The 20,968-nt window shown below is 36.4% G+C and overlaps 1 protein-coding gene across 1 annotated transcript in view; it reads right to left on the bottom strand.

Moving 5' to 3' along the window:
* The window catches only part of CNTN5 (contactin 5), a 237,521-nt gene that overhangs the window by 18,976 nt on the left and 197,577 nt on the right, over positions 1–20,968 (bottom strand). Inside the window, exons 15-18 of the mRNA XM_053934769.1 lie at positions 15,709–15,867; positions 15,141–15,290; positions 5,591–5,661; positions 3,220–3,454 (exon numbers count right to left, since the gene is read on the bottom strand). Coding sequence (XP_053790744.1) covers positions 3,220–3,454; positions 5,591–5,661; positions 15,141–15,290; positions 15,709–15,867 — 615 coding nt within the window. The remainder of the gene's footprint in view (positions 1–3,219; positions 3,455–5,590; positions 5,662–15,140; positions 15,291–15,708; positions 15,868–20,968) is intronic.

Genomic DNA, 20,968 nt, shown 5'->3' with positions numbered 1-20,968 from the left:
CTGCCCCTCTGCTCTGTTCTGCTCTGCTGAGACCCCACCTGCAGTACTGCATCCAGCTCCGGCGTCTTCATCACAAGAAAGACTTGGACCTGCTTTAGCAGGTCCAGAGGAAGGACATGAAGTTGATCAGAGGGCTGGAGCACCTCTCCTATGAAGACAGGCTGAGAGAGTTGGGGTTGTTCAGCCTGGAGAAGGCCCCAGTAAGACTGTCTAGTAGTCTTTCAGTACTTAAAGGAAGCTTATAAAAAAGGCAGAGATACTTTATACTGGCACATAGTAACAGGACAAGGGGAAATGGATTTAAACTAAAAGAGGAGAGATTTAGATTAGTTGTTAGAAAGAAATTAATTCCTGTGAGGTTAGTGCGACCCTGGAACAAGTTGCCCAAAGAAGATGTGAATGCCACATCCCTGAAAGTGTTTGAGGCCAGGCTGGATGGGACTTTGAGCAACTTGGTTAGTGGAAGGTCCTCTGCCCACAGCAGTGTGTTAAAATTGATAATATTTAAGGTCCCTTCCAACTCATTCTATGATTCTATTATATTATCTGACTTAATAGAGAGAAAAAGTTTAGCCACTCCATTTACTTCTGAAAAAGTGCTCAGTGTTTTCATCAAATTTCTGAGTTCTTATACTTCAAAGGCAATGTTTTAAGCCTTTTGCCCCAGACAGAATCACTTTATGCAATCGGAGGGCAGTCTGTTGTGTTCACTGAGGGAACACCTTACTCAACACCACCTGCCAAGTTGCTTGGTTAAGAACAACTCAGAGCCACTACCATAGGGCTCTGAATGTGAATCATACAATGTGCTGTCATAGTCAGAAAAAGGAGATGCATTCCTTCTTAATACGAGATTTCTTCATGGTTCAGAATCTGTCCCTTGAAAATGTTTTTTTCCAGTGTGCTTAGCAAAGGCAACATGATTTAGACTTTCTTAGACAAATTTGTTGTGTCATTAAACAATTGTATATCCATTTGTAGATGTGGGAAAACTTGTAATATGCAACATCAAACCTTAATTTTTAATAATTGCATCCTATTGTTTTCTCTAGATGTTTGTTGAAAGAATTGGATCTGTGATGAAAAGCAAGTAAGCTAAGGCTTTGCTGGATCACCCCTAGGACCATAATACATCGTACTGTCAATTGTTATTTAATATCTACTGTTCAGTAGAAATCCTTGAAAAATTGTACCTTCCATTGTTTAGCTCTCTAGGCATGACAGTCCATACCTCTTTCCAAAGCAGTTCCTCATTTTCATAGCAAACTACAATGTCTATTGTCCTCAACCTTCATATTGCCCAGAATTTAGCTGTAATAAACTGTTTCCTTACTCCTTTTAATTCTCAGTAAATTACCTTGTTTTTTTTTCTGGAGGAAAGCTTTTTATAAATTAATTTTGTACTATAATGTCACAGCATCCCATATTTCTCCTGAAATATGTCTTGTAAAATATTTAGGCCCATAGAATTCCTCATGTACAGACACATACAGAGACTGAATTAGCAAAGCTATAATGGATAGATACTTTCAAGTTACTGAATTAAAATCAGAAAAGCTGGTTTCTAGAGAAAGTTAATTCTACTATTCTATTAAGACCTTTTTCAAGCTCATATTTTAAAATAACTGATAGACAAAAACGTTTATATATTAATAATTATTCTATTTCCAGTCTTGTCCAAATAACAAGCACAGGTATCATTATTACAATTCAGCATTCAGCTTCTGTTAAAATAGCTTTTGCTGCTAAACAAAATGAAGTGTTTGTCTCCCTTCCTTTGCAAAACTTTATTTGCAAAGAACTTTCTGCTTAGAGTATGAAATTATTAAAAATTATAAACACAATTGGCCTCACAGTATCAATTTTCATTGAGGAACAGGAAAGTCAACTGTACATTTTTCAACATGTACTGTGCAATTTTTACATTTTAAAATGTAATTGTTTTTATAAAAATATGACTACTTCATAATCATGATTCAGAAAGTGGAAGAAACCAAGTTACTGGGACTAGTTTTAGCAAAAAACAGCAGCTCCAATCTTTGTAATTACTGTGAGAGAATAATGGTAGACAGTGTCTGCTACGTCATGGTTCCAAAGTTATAGATTTATTGTGGGTTAATATGAAATAACATTTAATGTTTTCCAGCTTTACACGAAATATTATTATCTTCACATTACTTTTTCATAGAGAGAGTATGAAATTCCTCTCATCTGCACTAGGACTCTGCTAATTTTTCTCTCTTAATAGGAGACAGTGGAATAACTCAAGATAGTATAGAAAAGAAAAACTGGTAGTTGTAAATTTCAATAATGGAGCTTCTGAAAATATTCTTGTGGATAACATTTATTTGCCTTTTTTGTGCGTGGGAATTTCCATACACTGGGTCCTTTCAAAACAGAGCAACTTCTTTTACTAGTACCAATTAATGTTTTTTAGTTGTTTCTGTTTGGTTGTTTTCTGCTCCACAAAATGCTGTTTAGAATTTATAGCAATTCTCAATATAAATTTTCAAGAAATATTTTTTATTTGTTTTTTGGGAGCTATTCCTATAATTCACATTGAAGACTGGGACATTAATGCAAAGTCAGAACTTTCTACTAATGAAAAAATAATTAAAACAAAATTTATTTCTGTGCATTAACTAGGAAATGAACGTTCATAAGTGAATTTATTTATTTTTTGAGCTGTTGTCTGATTAACCAATCAAAAAAAGGATCATGAATCTCAGAAACATTAGAAAATAGCATCCTTTCTTTGCTCAGTGTTAGAGCAAAGAATTAAAAATAAGGCTAATGATTTCATATAAAGGATAAAGCTTCATGGCTTTTTTTGTTTGTTTGGGGTTTTTTTTGGTTTTTTTTTGGTTTTTTTTTTGGTTTTTTTTTTTTTTTGGTTTTTTTTTTTTTTTTGTTTTTTGGTTTGGTTTGGTTTGGTTTTTTTGTTTGTTTGTTTTGTTTTGTTTTGTTTTTTTGTTTTATTATGACTGATATGGCTTGAAGTGGATTCCTAACCTTTGTAATTTTCTTCTAGGTAAGCTTGGCAAATTAGTTCACTTCCTCCTCTGCAAAACCTGTTTAATGTTACTTAGCACATCTGCAAAGAAATTGTAATTAAAGGTTTAAAAAGTGTTTAAAAAGAGCATGCATTATATATAAAAGGCTTAATATAGTTCACAAAATGCAATTTAACTTCATGATTTAACTTCATGTTGAACTGACCTCCTTCAGCTGAGCAGATGACCACAATAGGGCTGAAGGGACCATCTCCTTTGTTGTTGTAAACACCAACTTTCACCTCAAAAGGTGTCAGCGGTGGGACACTTTCATCTCTGTAGATGAATTTTGAGGCATCTGAAGATGTCACCATTTTTTCCTTCCACCCACGCGTTCCATTGGGTCTGAAGGCTACAATATATCCAAATCCTTCTCCACTCTGAAACTCTTCTGACACTGGCTGAAAAATTAAGTTCAGAAACTTAATTATGATTAGAAATAGTTTTACTAATTTAGAAAAAAAGTCACAGTTCCATTATTGGATCTTACTTAACATACCTGTCCTCGTAAGGACAACTGTTTCCAAAGAGGTACCTTCTAAGAGAACTTCCTCACCTAATCACTATAGCCAAGTCATTGTCCTAGGACTGAATGAGCTCTTGTGCTCAGGAAAGTGTTTTCTTTTATATATCCCACTTTTTATTGGGGTGCTTTAACCAGTTGTCTGTAGGTGGAATATCCCTATCAGTGGCCTTGTTAAAAATATAGACCAATATATTGTGAGTAAGATGATGTGTGTGATACCTACTGTGGTGGGACTCTTGGGTTTTAGGTGCCAGACTGTCTAATTTCTATTCCAAATGGGGTGTTAGGTCTTAGAGATTCAATTCCAGGGTTCAACTTAATACTTAGAATACATTTTAATAAATCTAAGTTGTTCTAAGTCTCAAAAAGTTTTTTACCTTTTTTTTTTGGTGGAAAAATAACACATTTTCCTTTCTCTCCTCAGAGGACCTGTGAAATTAACCACTTAAATTGGGACACATCTGACATAAACAGGCAGTTAGAAAAGGGATTTATCTGTTTTAGAGTCTGAACAGTGCAAAAACTAAAACTTACATGTCCAACTCAATGAATGGAACTTTTCATGCTAATTAGTAAATTAGCAGTATCTTACATTTATTATGAAGTCAATGGACTAGTTTAGGGACTAGGTTATATTTAACAGCTGTCTGCATATTAAACCTATGTGAGATGTCCAAAAATGGGTGTCTAAACTCCCTCTCTTGAGATGCCCATAATAGATATGCAGCTAATGGACAAATGAATGAGAGCCGGCCCATGGCGACACTGAATCCTCTCCCCTCCACATTTCAAATGAATGTCTCATCACCTGGCACTTCACTTGCAGACAAAGTTTTCTACCCATCCTTCCGAAGCTGTGCACTGCACATCCCATTAAAAAATAAAAGAATAATGACTTATGGGCAGAGGATGAAAAACTAAGACAAACTTTGCAACCTAGTCTCACCCATTGGTCTTCGATTTCTTTGGGAAGAAAACTCTGGCTCTTGACAGAGTGGGATTTATAACACTGTCCAGTAGTCCCTCAACCCAGTCACCTGGGAAGTGCTATAAAGACACTTAATATGAATACTGCATACTACTATATTTTATTAGGGACTGAGATTAGGCTCGTTCACATCAGATACAGTTCTACCCACCTGGTATTTTTGTTCAGGATTCAGCAAATTCTCTCCTAATAAGAGAAATGTTGATATTTGCCCATATAGAATATAAAGGAAACTGAAATCAGTTCTGTCTCAGCTATCTTTGGTAGCTGATGTCGAAAAAGGCAGATGTGCCAATAGAAGGCAGTCTCTTTAGATGTCTAAAAATTTGCCAATTTAAACAATTAGAGTTTGGTGTGTCTCTTACCATCTGAATCATTCCTCAAATTGACTAAGCCTAAACTTTTTTCATTATAACCCCATATCTTTATTTGATGGAATTTTTCTTGAGTATGTATACATATATTTATGTATATATGAATTTTTATGAATCTGAAACTGTTCATGATGAATCTAGAAGTTTTGAAAACTCCTTAAGAAAAATGTCTGTTCTACTATTTTTTATAATTAGCAGAGAAAGCAACTCTCCCACCGGCATGACCATACACTGTGCTGCATCTGGCATCCCAAATATGTTCCCAAGATTCTCTTTAGTTTATTATTATTCAACAATTAAAAAGAAATGCTTTTTAATTTGCGTTCAAAAATGTTACAAGTCTTTCCTTCTCTTAGCTATTATTTAATCCGGTGTTTACATAAGATCCAGAAAAATCAAATTAACCCAAGCAGTAGATCAGGAAGAAAAGCCTAATTAATTAGAACTTTGGAGTTGATGCCATAATGTCTTCTACTGAAACCTCATGAAAATCACAGTACTTTGAAATTTTAGAGCATATTTAAGAGTAGTATTTTGTATTCATGTGTTGACAAGATTTGTTGAAAGGAAACGCCAGAAGAGTACTCTTTACTTTGGCTTCAAAGAAGTTAACATGAAACAAGACCTTTAAACAGGAAAAATCCCTTACCTCCCATGCTATTACTAATTCATGTCGCCTTCCACTTCTGCCACTCACGTTAGCTGGAGGTGTCTTTGGCACTGTGTGTAAAAAGAAAAAACAAAACAAAACAAACCAGAATTACCAAAAAAACAAAACAAACCAAACCAGAATATCCAAGTTATTGAAGTTTTCCCCATTGTAATAGGTTGCTGCAGAAGACATGACACTATTATATCAGAACAGAAATAAAAACATAGCACTCTGTGGTCAAGAAAATTTGCTCAAGCTTCATTTCAGAGAATTGCACACACAAGCTGGAAAAATCAAACCAAACATAAGCTGTGGATGAAAATAATATTGGAATAAAAAACTGCTTAAGCACTAGGTCTTCTGCAGATTGGTAAAAATTTCACTGTACAGATCATCTAAGAGATAAAGCAGGAATCACCTTGTTAACGTTTGTCATTTTTCAACAAACAACTTGAAATGCCAGGAAACCTGACATATTTTGGATATAAATAGGACATCATTCATAATGTCATTATTATTTTTCAGGTAGTTTTTCAGGTAGTGATTTAGAATGTTTTAATTATTGTAAATCTATTTTTCATTGCTCTACTGGGGAGCTAAATTTCAGAAATTTTAAAGCAATCAAATGTCCCTTATGATTTCTTGCAAAATACTGGAACCATTACTACCCACAGTTCTTGAAAAATTGAGCTTGACATTGCAGCTTTAAAGCACATGAGCAACAGATGAAATTCTTTAAAGTAAATTATAGCTATCATCGCCATTTTTATTTGGATTGTCATATTTTGCAAAACCAGAAATGTCAATTGTTCCATTGGAATTGTATCATTTTTTACCTTGTTTAGTGCCTCTAATGAAACTTCTCAAATGGCCAAAGTCTTGAGTTTATTTACTATGAGGAAGCAATACCTGCATTCTCTATGTGATTAAATATGTCCTAAGATACAAACTTTTTATTTTCTTCTTTTCAGCAGTATATAGGCCACTGGTAAAAAATGTACTGTGAGCCTTTAAATGTTCAAGCCTTATTGCATGTTGTTTAGCTTATTTAGTGAGTAGCACTGTGCCTTTGAACTATACAAAATAAAATGCACTTAAATAAATGAACACAGTCCTCTCTGTTTCCTGTGCCATTGAAAGCTAGAGTTCAATGAAAATGTAATTTTTATTTGATCCTGTCTGTCCACCTAAGACTTCAGAATTCATTTGGGTAGTCACTTTTTGAACCCTAATTTCCCCTATAAAGAACAGAAGCCCGATTCTGCTTTTCCTCATAAATGATGCAACTCTTCAAAGTGTAGGGTCGGATTCTGATTAATACTGTTGGAAACAAGGCAGGTGTTATTTTATCTGAGGTTCTTAGCAGACTGACAGGGGAGATTTCTATTGTGTTTCTTTCCAATAAACCTGTGTTCATATGGAAAATACGGTGCCTTCCTTCCTTCCTTCCTTCCTTCCTTCCTTCCTTCCTTCCTTCCTTCCTTCCTTCCTTCCTTCCTTCCTTCCTTCCTTCCTTCCTTCCTTCCTTCCTTCCTTCCTTCCTTCCTTCCTTCCTTCCTTCCTTCCTTCCTTCCTTCCTTCCTTCCTTCCTTCCTTCCTTCCTTCCTTCCTTCCTTCCTTCCTTCCTTCCTTCCTTCCTTCCTTCCTTCCTTCCTTCCTTCCTTCCTTCCTTCCTTCCTTCCTTCCTTCCTTCCTTCCTTCCTTCCTTCCTTCCTTCCTTCCTTCCTTCCTTCCTTCCTTCCTTCCTTCCTTCCTTCCTTCCTTCCTTCCCTTCCTTCCTTCCTTCCTTCCTTCCTTCCTTCCTTCCTTCCTTCCTTCCTTCCTTCCTTCCTTCCTTCCTTCCTTCCTTCCTTCCTTCCTTCCTTCCTTCCTTCCTTCCTTCCTTCCTTCCTTCCCTTCCTTCCTTCCTTCCTTCCTTCCTTCCTTCCTTCCTTCCTTCCTTCCTTCCTTCCTTCCTTCCTTCCTTCCTTCCTTCCTTCCTTCCTTCCTTCCTTCCTTCCTTCCTTCCTTCCTTCCTTCCTTCCTTCCTTCCCTTCCTTCCTTCCTTCCTTCCTTCCTTCCTTCCTTCCTTCCTTCCTTCCTTCCTTCCTTCCTTCCTCCCTCCCTCCCTCCCTCCCTCCCTCCCTCCCTCCCTCCCTCCCTCCCTCCCTCCCTCCCTTTGACATGGCAAAAATGTAATGAAGTTTTCCTTTCAGAAACAGAATTTCCCTCTAGCTTTAAAAAAGTAGTAGAAAGAATACAATCAATGTGCAACAGTATGATGAATGGTCTTGCATGAAAAGAGGCAGATGAAGCCTCATCTGACAGTTAATTAACATCTAAAAATTATGGTGCCATCTCTAATGGAGCATATTTAAACCTTGTTTAGCACCCATTTTTCTCTTGCCTTTCTAACGTATTTTTAGGTAAATTATAGAGACAAATGAAGTTTTTATGTAGGTGCCTGCCACATTAGAAATGAGAGAGTATGCTGTATTCCTTTGAAGTATCTAACATGATGAACTTATTTAACCTGCAGCACCCTCTTTCTAGAGTTTTCTTGTTAACAGCATTGCAGACTGCGGCCCTATTTAAATGAATAAACGTTAAAAGAATAAAACTGTCAAAACGATGAATTTCTTTTGCACGAAACTAAAATGTACACTCACACAGTGAAACTCTTTCAAATGAATAACCATTAAAAGAATAAATGTGTCAAAAGAATAAATTTCCTTGACACTGCAGCAAAGCAGAGCATACGCAGTTAGAAGGAGACAGTTTGAAATGAGTAACTATTAAGTGAAGAAAACTATTAAAAAAACCCATTTTTTGCCAGGCACCAAGGATGTACATCAGCCACGCTTTCAGCATCATCCCTTTTATATCAATGTTATATGTGGATTTACTCACTCATGGCCTAAGTTTGTTGCCATGTAATTAATGACTTCCTGATCTTTATGCTGTTAATTCTCAGCAGTGGCACTCATGGAGATGCACTTGCACCAAAAACACAAATATGATGCCTAAACTTGACCCCTGTAAAAAGGATACATGTGCCTGGGCAGCAAGGACATCAGGACCTTTTTTGTTTAGGGTTTATTCAAACTGAGAAGTTTGGTATTTTTCTTCTGAATAAATAAGCCCCCCACTTAGCGCAAACAAACAAAAATCTTCAAATGAATGTGCCAGGAGTTTGATTTGAATGCAACCAGCAGGATATTTTTTGTACTATTTTCCATTTTCATGAAATTACTGTGATATGCTGGAAATGAAAGTCAAATTAAATGCTATTAAAACTTATCTCCTCTAAACCAAACAAAAAACCAATTAACATTTTCTCTAAGAGCAGGCATGGAGAATGTAGCCCTCAGCAGTCCTACAAAGCATTTGACAAGATACTTAAGATATAAATGAAGAAAAGGTGATATGGAAGGATAAAGCTTATACAGGAAGCCATGACAATTGTTTAATAATTCATGTGTATCTTATCATTACAAGCTAAATATGAATGAAAAGGAGAGAGTTTTAATTTAGGGAAAAAAATATACACAGAATTGCTATTGCTGAGGGTTTTATGTATGGGAACAGTGGTTATAAAGTGCTGAAAAATGCTGACGGTGTGATGTATATATTTTAAACCTATATTTAAATGTAAAACATTTAAATGGGAAGCTTTTGAAATGGTGGGTAATAGTGTAACGATGAAACCACAAACATAGGGGGAAGATTTTCACTTTCTTTCCAGACTTCCACTGTGTCCAGAATTTTGAAAAATGCTTGGTGCTTTATGATGATTTAATTAGATTTTAAAAATTCCTTTTTCATCAGTCTGCATGACTGATGGATTATCTGTGGGGTTTTTTTTTCTTTTTTTTTTTTTTTTCTTTTTTTTTCTTTTTTTTAGGGTTTTTGTTTATTTTTTGAATAAAAATGGTGGACTGCAAAGATGAGCTAATTCAAAGATTTTTGGTGTTCAGTTTTAGGAAAAATACTAATACTCACTAAATATTTCATTTTCATATTATAAAAAATGAAGCCTAGCAATTTGACCTAGAAAAAATATATTATTTTAATTTTACTTCAGTTTTTAAAAATAGAAAAATTAAAACTAGAAAGACAGATGAGAATATTTCAGCTTGAGTTGACAGAGATTTTTTATTTTAATCCAAAATTACTATTTTAGTTCTAATTTGCTAAAGAAAAGTAAATAAGCAACCAATAAATAAGAAAATATCACAGTGAAGCTGGGAAAGCTGAAACTACGTGTAGGCCAGTTCATGCTCTTTTTAACATTCCAGTCTTGCAAATACATTTTTCAAAATGTTATTGAATGAATAATTAATAATTTAAAAGTATTTCTGTTTGTGCTTTTGTTTGTTTACTTTTCTTTTCCCAAGGAAATGTCTAGTGGCTTATTTTGATGTGTTTTGTTTATTACAAAGAGAAAATAGTCCTAAGAGATTCTTAATTTTGTAGTCTGCCTTAATTTTTGAGAAGAACAAAAGTATTTAGCAGCCAAAATGATAATTGATTGTATTTGAATATAATTGATTGCATTATTGCATTAGAAACCTGTACCTAGATTTGGTCCCTATCCCTTTATAGGGAATAGATGAGCTAAAGGGAAGACAAAGAGAAGTAATAGTCATACTAAACTCCTGTTTTTAGATTAAGAGATGCTGAGCTGAGCAGCACAAATTTATAGTTTTCTCATAGCCAAATGAGTCCAGATTTCTCAAATGCCAATTCCATACTTAGTTCACAAGGTCTTTCTCATTTTACTTGAATCCTGTATTTTTTGAGATATTTTCCACATGGATACTTTTTATATAAATTCTGAAGCTTTTGTCAAATAAAGAAAATGAAGGAAAATGTTGATATTGCTACATTTTTCTTGGATATAAATTAATAAATTTGGCTTTAGTCCTTAAGAAATTACTTATAGCTTTTCTCAAGGTACGGTTGCTGTTACTTATTTATTTTAAAGCTTTTTATAACTTAAGATACAGATGTAGTTTGAAAAGCAACATTTTTTAGCTGTAGAAAAGATATAGGCAGGGTAACAAGGGCTGTCACCAGCTTGGCAGAACTGTTTAATGTGAAACCAAAGGTATAACACATTTAATTTTTTCTTCTTTAATTTCTTGCTTTCTGTTGTCCCTCTATATGCATGTAAGTGTGTGTGTGTATCTCTATATGTCTCCTGCAGTACACACCTAGGAAACAGGAGGGTGTTAAGTGAAAATTCTTTCACTCTGTGAAAGACCAGCCTCAAGCTGTCACCCTCCCAGAATAACAAGGCACACCTCACCTGTTCAGGAATGAAATGTACAACATGCCAGCATCTCAGAAGTGGATGGCACACATATCCAACTACTGGAAAACAAGGATGTCCCTACTGGTCTCAGCATCTGAAATGTTGTTTTAATTTCCTCTGTATTATTAATATTTGAAATTAATTATGAGCTTGAATTCAGTTTTATTCACTGACAAGAGGGTCATATGTGTCTGCAGGACTCTGCCTGAATAGTCTCCAAATCACTACCTATAGGGCTGAAATTCCAAATGCTGTGGCATACATAGAATACTATGGGACAAATGCAGGTCTTTTCTGCTCCATTTTCTGTCACACTTACATTTGGATTCCTTGTCAGTATTAGTTTAAGCCTGCAATCCAAAGCCTAAATAGCCTCCAGTCAGTGATTACAGCCTACTTTCTCCTTTCATTTTTCTTCATGGAAAAAGCACATTTTCTACAAAGGCTTTAGTAGACCATGCCTTCATCTGCAAATGTCCCAGATGAAGCAGGTTATCCATTTTTTTTTTTTTTCTAATGTGAAAATAGCTTTGATAATGGAAAAAGCTGGAACTTCTTTTATCCAAATCACAAATAAAACAGTACCCCCAACAACAAAAAACCCTGAAAATAAAGCCAGTCTAAAATTGTCAACATTTTTCCTGGGACAGAGACATTTCTTGTTTTGCTATGAAGGAATTCCAGCTGAGAATAAGGACAACTTAATGCAACATAAGGATTTATTAAAAATACAGCAAGTGTACAGTCTGCTACTAATAGAGTGCATTTCATTGTTACCTCCTAAATTCAAGTTTGCATGCATGATTAACAGGTTAAACTTTGATTCCACTCAATTTCTCTCTCTCCATGTTTCCCCATGAATACATAATGTAACTGATGCTTTGCCCCCAGGCTTCAAATGCCCTGACTGTCTTAGTGGAATGCCAGACATGTTTAAATTCATGTTACTGGCTCTTTGCAACTTGTGGACCTGTAAAATATGTATCAAGGCTAGAACTGACAAAAATGCAGCAGCTGATTGTAAGTTAGATGTGCCAGAAAATTGTGGTATTTTCTGTTCCAATGGAAGCAGCAATGAAAAGCAATCATGTTAACTAAATATGAGCTAAGTAACAAGATTAGAGTTTAATTAAAAAAAATTAAAGCAAGTCAAAACCTGTTTATTATTCTGTTGGCTTCCTTACACCATCTGAATTAGCATTTTTGTTGGTATCTTTAGATAATGGACTAATACATGGTGGTGCTATCTTGGATAAGGAGTGATAAAATAAGTGAATTGTGGGGATAAAAAAAGACTTTAGTCTCTAGTCAAATTTTCTTCTGCCATCAAATTACAGATGCAGATTTCCATTTAAGTGTAAAATAATGGAACCAGAATCACACATTTGCTACCTCTGTGGATTGTCTACACAGCTACCATTCAGGCTGATGGGTCTCAACTCTTACCTGAACACGAGTCACAGTCACTTTCTCAACTGGGAGATGAATATTTCTGGATTTCCACCCAGTTCAGGGGCAACCTGCCTGTTTGCACTTGTGGGCCATATTGACCATCAGTACAAATAGCCAGGTTGTTCTGCCTGGGTCATTAGTAGAGAGGTTCATGCCATGTTCTTTCTGAAATATGACCTATCACATAAATGTCCTTTAAGAATTGAGAACTATGATATTAGAACTAGGCATCGTGCTAATAGACAGTTTCCCTTGAAGCTTTCAGCTAAAAAAAAAAAAATAGTAAAAGAGACAGTGTGAGAAATAATGGATTAATGGGTTCACTAAGATAGGCAATGATGCACTAATTTGAATACCCATATGAAAACTGTTGTAAGCCAATGAAAACTATTACTGGTTTCTTTTCTCTTTGACATCTGAAAACTATACCAAGGGTGATAATTCCCAAAATCAGTGAAAGGCATTTCAGAATAGAGGTGTTGCATCCTGGAGGCACAGAGGCAACAGGAATATTTCAGAAATATCTGAAGTTCAGGAAAAGCTGACTGCCTGAATGAAGCTGATAGTGAAGGCTCTGACATTTCAAGAGTGCCATATGTATTATGTGCAGTATGCCATTTCTCAAAGAATGTTACTATATGTGTAACAGTTTGGGCTTTTTTATTTATTTGGTTCTTTATTTAAAGCAGAATCCATTGTTTTATTGTTCCAATTTAACAACTCTATGCAGATTCTAGACTGTTTCTTGAGTTAAAAACGTTTTTCTTTCTGATGGCAAAAACAGTGGAATGTTACCCAGAAATGAATACCAATCACCTGATGAAAACTCATCAAACATTGCATACTTTGTCTTTTCCATATTTTTGTTTTTGCTGATCAATATTATGATTTATCAATTCATTTTTACAGAGGTAAAGTTATAAAGAATATTGAAAATGAATATGTATTAAGAAGAGTTTCACTTGAGTTATAAAGAATATGTTTTAGCAAATAGAGGCTTAGTTTGTTAAACCTTGGGCAAGAATATGCAGGACCCTAAAAACATGCCAGCTGGATAAAATTTAACATTTTTAAACTTCACTTTGTCAGAAAAACTTAAGCCCACAGTTTAACTGCACCTGGTCGATTAAGATACTAAACCATCTTTGCAGAAACAGGGAAAATATTCCTCAGTCTGAAAAAGCATAATACCAGGGGTGCAACCTATTTCAGGATAAACTTTTTCAGAATGTTTTTGCCCTCGCTGATATGTAGCATCTGAATAAATAGAAAAGTTTATCAAACATTGAGGTCCAGAAGAATTTGTATTGCCAATGAAATATGGTACAAAATTAATGAAAGAATAATGGTGGTGAAAAAGGGAGTTTTTAAAAAAATAATTTGAGATGAAACTACCTTGTGCTTTTTATTTCATTTTAATGTTGTCCTTTTCTTAATGGAACAAGATATGGAGCACCTGAAGCTTCTGCTATCACATTGTTGAGTTTCACACTGTGAGGTGCTTGAGGAAGGTGAGGGAGAGTTTGGAAGGAAGCATCTTTCAACATGCATAAATGAGAATCAAATCTCTTCAGTGCTGTTCTGTGGTTGTACAGTGAAATTTAATATCAGCTAGCAACTACACCATTATTTAAAGCAGGAAAACATAAATATGTCTTATTTCAACTGCAAATAGGTTTGTTAGACTTCATGTGAAATAGGGCATCCAGTTTTGGGTGCTACAATATGAAAAACATTGACCAACTAGTACAAGGTCAGGGGAGGCCACTGGGGTGGAGGAGGGGCTGGAGCAGTTGCCTTGTGAGGAGAGGCTGGGGAAGCTGGGCTTGTTCAACCCAGAGCAGAGATGGTCTTGGGGGCCTAACTTCAGCTCCCAATGCCTGTAGGGAGGTCACTGAGGAGGCAGGCACAAGGTCTTCACAGCGGTGAAACATGTTACTTAAAAATTATTCAACTGATGAAACATCAAAACACAAAATAATCTGTCTAGGCATCCTAAATAACAAAGAAGAATGAAGAATAATCTCAAAGTGTTCTGACATATAGTTCTCATCTGAGGCTTTGTCCAAATCCTCTCTCTGTCTCTTTCTGCTTCTTAAAACATGTCTTTCTAGGTGCCTAGGTATTTTTCTCATATTCCCAGTCCTTCTTATCTTCTTTATCTTGTTTATCTTCCTTCATTCTGCCCAAATTATTGTCAATGATTCCAAATCTTATGAGTTCACTGTAACGTTCAAGAGACCCAAATAGGATATTTTGTTTTTGTGGTTTCCCACAGTATCATCCTAATTAGAAATTCAATGAAATTTATTAAAATGTTCACAGTAGAGTATGCAAGACAGAGAAACACTTAAAATACAAGGTATTGTAAATTAAGCAGCTTTTTATGACTTCCTTATCTTGATGAAAAAGTTCCATGCTCTGTCAGTGAGAGAAGTTGTGAAAAATTTGGGGGAAGAGGCTGCTTAGTAGCAGTTGTTTGAAGAGGCTGCAAAACAGCCTAATTTAAGAGCAACAGTAGTTTATCAGAGGGAAGACAGCAATGGCTTAAGTGTAAGATAAAAAGTAAGGTAGCTCAGATGGAGTAGAAGAGCAGGGAATAGTTTTATTTGAAATTTCTGTAAGTTAAACAATATTCCTGTAATTAAAAAAAAACTGGGTCCCCACTATAAAGAATGTCACCTTGGAACAGTGATTACTGGACACACAGATGTGTACCAGTGAAAAGAGATTAGGTCTATTATTATATTAAAGCAGTACTTGTTTCTGGTAGTGCTGTAAAAATAATCTTTTTATTACCTGCTTCATTGGTTCTGATCACTCGCGATGGTGCACTTGGGTCTCCAGTCCCAATTTTATTGGTTGCTACTACTCTGAACTCATACTCCACCCAAGGGTTCAGTTCCACAGCCATAGCAGACTCCATGTCACCACTTATCAGATCTGGAACTGGAGACAATAAAGAAATGTATAGGTCACTCAGAAATCTGAAGCTGATGTGCAGTATCCCAACAGAAAGCAGACTTTGTGGTACAACATGGTCATTAGAAATGATCGACATCAAGGATCTAATATGTCAGAACTCGCAGCTAGGTTTTTTGCACTGTAGTATTCCTGAAAAGACACAGATTGAAGGATTTAGGGGAGAACTTTCTGTTTATTCACAGATGCATCATGGCAGGTGTCTTTGTGCTGTCCTTTCAGAGCTGTTGCTAAGTAACACAAAAGGAATAAAAAAAAAAAATCAGTGATTTTAATTTGTCATTGTTTTCTTAAGAGTATCTGTTCCTGTGGTTGCCAGTGATTATTACTGTTATGATCAGGAGTTTTGAACAGTCTACTTGTGCTGTTTGAAAATTTTTCTCACCTGTTTTTACGGTCTGCCAGCCAAGAGAAAATGGACTGCGTGCTTGCAGGTTGTAGAGGGAGATAGGGCTGTGATTGTCTGCCCCAGGACTCCAGGAGAGTGTTGCTGTTGTGTCTGTAATTTCCTCCACTATTACAACCCCTGGGGGACCAGGAGGACCTAGAAATAAAGTGGAATAATCAAACAGACTACACCATCATCGTGGATGTGCAGCATTAGTATAGGAGATGCATTCTGTAGGGACCCAGTGGAGTTCAATATCCATGAAATACAAGAGCTACAAATACAAGAGAAATACACAGTACTACATCATGGAGATACCTCATTTCCATAATTTCTGATGGTAAACTGTGATTGTTGCTGTTCCTTAGATGCTGCGTGAGTGAATATCAATTAACTTGTCAGAATGACAGCCGAAGAACTAAAAATAGAAACAGATTGAAAAACACCCCGAAAACTCCACTATAATTGTTCTGAACCTAAAATTAGAGGAAAAAAAGGAGGAATTTTAATGAGCATCCAGGCTAGACTGAACAGTCACAGTCATGTCTTTGTGTGAGACTTGTCAGCGAGAACGACAGATGGTAAGAAAAATGAAGCACGGGAGGATGTTCTTCATTAAGAACAATAATATCACTAATACCTGAATCAAGAATAAGCATTCATCCTTTTTCTCAAATTCACTCACTCAGGATAGCCGCCTGGATTCCTGCAGGAAGTCCATTAGCTCTTTGATTGAAAGCTACTAAAACTAAGATAAAAACCCAAAACCAAATATTTTAAAAGCTGAAATTACTTAGGGGCCATTAAAACCCAAAAGAACTACATGAAAACTTCTTAATTTGACTAGAAAAGGATTTTTTTTTCCATTTAGCTGCTCTAAATGAGAGTATTCTAGTCACCATTTGTATAGACCTTGTGACTGCTGCAATAAGTGAGGTCTCTGGTAACAAATATAACTTCGCAAGGATGTGGCTGTAACATCCCACTCCCACCCATAATTTTCTTATTTAATTCTTCTTGATGATTGATATGACTGGTGTTTGAAAACATTGTCCATTTACACTTGCTGAACTAAATTGGAGGCAAGTTTGTTCCGGTGCAGGATCCTCCACAGTTGTTTCTAACTGCATGTTTTGGGGAAAATGTGTGTCTCTGTCATGTGCAAATGCAAAACAAAGCTCTTTCTTGTGGTTTCTTATACTTAAAAGCTTATATAAGTCCTGGAGAATGGAATTTGAGTCTTCCATAAAATATTAATATTATATCCATAGTTATAATTATTTATGAAAAATACATAATTTTTTGCATCCAAGGCCCTTCTAATTGTTTTCCATCTTCTTGCTATTGAAGGCTGATGTTTTGCTTGTGCTCCTACACAGATGGAGGTCTGTGAAATCAGAAATGCATTAACGGACACTTTCTCCCAGAATGGAACTGCAGGAAGGGAACAAAACTTCATTAATAGAAAGCCATCGCTGAGGGAGCCCAATGCTGTTTGAACATACCATGAGCTGTAGTAGAGTAGGACCTTTGGAAACCTCCATTCCTCTGAGCTCTGGTGAGTGGTGTGATTCCACTTGCTGAAGTGTCAGAGCTCAGCACCTGCAGATCAAGGTGGCAAACACAGGGATCTGGTGCCTCCCTTTGAAAAGGAAGTTGCAGCCAGTATTTCTGCATTGTTCAACATTTTTATATTTTAGTGCCATTTCATGCAATCAAATATTTTCTGGCTGGGTTTCTTAGTGCAAGATTAGAAACAAATGCATCTGAACATCAAAGGCTTAAAAACCCCATTAATTAAAGTATTTGTATATACTGTGATTTTTTGTCATTTGCAGCTGCAAATAGCTTTATGTTTCCTCTGATATGCCTTCAACTAAAACATGGTTACATGAACTGTGACAGCAGTAGGATCAGAATTTTGTAATAGTTGGACTCAATATCTTCAGAGTGAAAGAAACATGGAATCCTATAAATGAGAGAGCAAATTGTGCTATTTGCTTGCCTCTATTTACTTGGCAATGATCTACAAGCAACTAATTGACATTAAAATGTTGGAAATATATGGCATTTAGAAATAATAGCGACAAGAAAGAGAAACAAATGTTTGAAATTCAGGAGATTCAATTCAGTAAATTTTAGTACTATGGATGTATGGTGGAAGATTACTGTCTTCATACACACTGCAGTTGTCACAGGAGCTCAGGATATGGCTCTGGGCCATAGGAAGAACGAGAAACAAGGTTTACCACTTCCATGGGCAATGAACATCTTCATTGCTAAGAATCTCTCCTCTTCCCTTGCTCTGCCTGCTCACCAGGCTTCTCTGCTGCCATCAGTGCCTTTGATGGAGCCACAAGCAATGACTGGAATAAGATGGTGCCTCCCACTGGACACCTTGCAGCTCCTGGCCTTTCGGAGTCCCATTTCATATGCAGTGGAAATGGCTTGCTTTTTTTCCCTGGAGAAAACATTGCAGAAAGATGTGTTCTCTGCACTCCTGCCTTCCTGACAAGCATTTGCTGTTTGCTGGAAAGCACCAGGTCAGATCTTTGTCTCAGAAGAGAAAGTCCTGGGGCTAATTTAATAAAATAGGGTGATTCTTTAATCTCTATCTTCTACTGTTTCAGGCTATCTGTTGATCTAGGAAAATATTAGTGAAATTTTTATTTGTAGCCATGAGGGAAAGTTTAGAGGAAAGATGGGATTTTGATACAATCATATACTTTTACTGGGTTGGAGCCCTAGGCCCAGAATTATATAATGGTCCCAAGCACAAACAAGATTAAAGGGAAATATTTCAGTACATATCTTTTATAACAATATTTCTTCCATGCACGCTGAATATTGTTAAAGTGTTCCTAGACACTATATTATAACAAAATAATATGCACCTTGCTTATATTAAAGGATGTAAAACAATATTTATGCAGATATCCGTTGCTAAATTCTCGATATATTTTGTTGCCAGAGTTCTCTCCTGTTTTTAAAATGTTTTAAATGCATTCCTAGGCATGACAGTGTCTCATTATGCTTTTGGAGATGTGTGCTCTTACACAGTCTGCAGGGTGACTGCTAAAAAGCATTTCAATTTCCAACAGCAGGCATTCTTGAAAGTGGATTAATAAAGGACAAAGGCCTCAGTGATGACAAATGTATGACAGTTAGCCAGGACATGAGTGCTATGCAGATGTCACTCATTTTTGTAGAAATCTCATTAAATTTGATGCTTGGATGTTATCATTCATGGTGTCAGTCAGATGGCTAATGCAGAAAGGCTTTTCTCCCAAGGGCTGTGTTATTGCTCAGGATATCTAAAACAATTTTTTAGCTGAGAATAGCAATTGAGGAAAAAAATGCATGGTCTGTTCAAATGCTTATCTGGAAACTAGACAGAAAATGACTGGTCATAAATGCACTATAGTGAGGTTGACCTTCATGATAAAGACACTTGGGGCTGTGATAGGCTCTTATACAACTCTAGGAGCACTGGGAACCCACTGTCAAGGATATTAGTCAGTTATCTCTTTTCAGAGCAATTCTATGGATTGATACTTCATTTCAGGACATGCACGACTGCACTTTGGCAAATTTGTTTTATGTATCTTTTTATTGTTGGAATGATCATCCTGAGAGGTTGTTAGATTGCTTGCCATGATACAATGTTAATGTGAGAGTTCTTGAAAAACAATTACCAATAATAGCTGTAGTCATTCAGTGAGGCAGTGCCCTTTCCTGTGAATCCCAGGATATGCACTGATTTACTTCACTGCTGCCTGACCAGGAGAATTCTTACTTTTACCAAACAGCTAAGAAGCCTGATGTATAACAGTTCACAAACACAGATTTCTTGACCTGAAGATTTTTGCTTTTTGAATGACAAGGTGCGCTGGCTTGTCATCAAGAAGGTGAGAGGTTGAGAAAAAGGGTGTAAGAGGTATTAACTACAGAATAGTGGGAAAGGCACATAAAACTGCGCCATAAAACAGGAGCTTGACTGTTGCTGCATACAACCCTTTTGCGGTACCCAGCAATGACAGTCTATGTGTTCACGTGTAGTGGAGGAGATGATGGAGAGAAATTTGGATGTATAGTAGATGCTAGAGAAACTCTGGTTTTAGTGGATACATCCATAATGCCCCTTCCTCCATGTGTGGTTTCTGTAAGGTACATAAGGGCTGTGGGCTGATGGAGAGATTATAACCCAGCCATTGTCAGGACAGACAAGGTTAGGCTTAGGGTTGGAATATAAGACAAAGAAGATATTGATTATTTCAGCCTGAATAGTCTCAACTCATATCAGGGATGAGGGTCAAGATAAATCCCTAGTGTACTGCCTGAGAAGTCCCTTAGTGGTACCTATGTCATGTTGTGCCCCTTTGCCCTGATGACTTCTTTGCCTTGTGCACATCTAAAAATAGTGAATTTGGATGAGGCAACCTTGAGAGCTGCTGATTTTTCTGAGCTCAGATTACAGATTGCAGTCCAGAACCTCTGAGCTGACTTCTGTGCAGCAGTAGTTGACACAAATGTATGGACAGCGCAGGGAACCTGAATTTCATCTAAGGTGTGAAAGCACTCTGAGCCTAGGAATTGATCCTGGATGACATTGCTAGCAGTTCCCAAATAGTGTAAGAGACTGAGTTTTGGCAGTGTCTCTTTCTTTGGCAGGCCTGCTGGCTACCTTTAGTGCTGCAGGGCATCCCTTGCCAGCTGTCCCAACCCTGGTCTATGCTATTTCCTTCACTGTCTGCAGCCCTACTCTAAGCACCAGCACTCCCAGGACTATGTGTGTCTTTTTCAGGCACTGAGTTAATAAACATCATCCATCTGATCCTTAATTTAGTATTTGTTTCTAGACACTTTTTGACTGAAGTAAGTTCATACCTATAAGTTAATGCTTGTAAAAAAAAGCTTCTTAGAACAAAGGATCATTTTTAAACTCTTGAAAAAAACAGCTTTTAAAAGATACAAATCTATTTCCTTTTCATATAATTAAAATATTTTTTTAAAAATTAAAGGTCATATTACAAGTTCAAATTGCTGGAAATGTTTTGGTGAAGTGTGTGGGCTAAAGGGCTGATTCTCCATCTACAATAATATACTATCTTCCAATGTAATAAATGTGTCAGATGATACACTGAAGAGGGCCAAAGTACAGATCTGAACTCTAGCCCTGATCCTACTTGCTCTTATGTTGTCAGACAGACCCTATCATAATTCCACAAGCCCTGTGAAATTATGACTTTTCCAACAA

The sequence above is a fragment of the Vidua chalybeata genome, chromosome 2 (genome assembly GCF_026979565.1).
Source record: "Vidua chalybeata isolate OUT-0048 chromosome 2, bVidCha1 merged haplotype, whole genome shotgun sequence".
NCBI lineage: Eukaryota > Metazoa > Chordata > Aves > Passeriformes > Viduidae > Vidua > Vidua chalybeata.
Note: the sequence above shows the minus strand (reverse complement) of the source record. Positions and strands in the feature narration are given on the sequence as shown.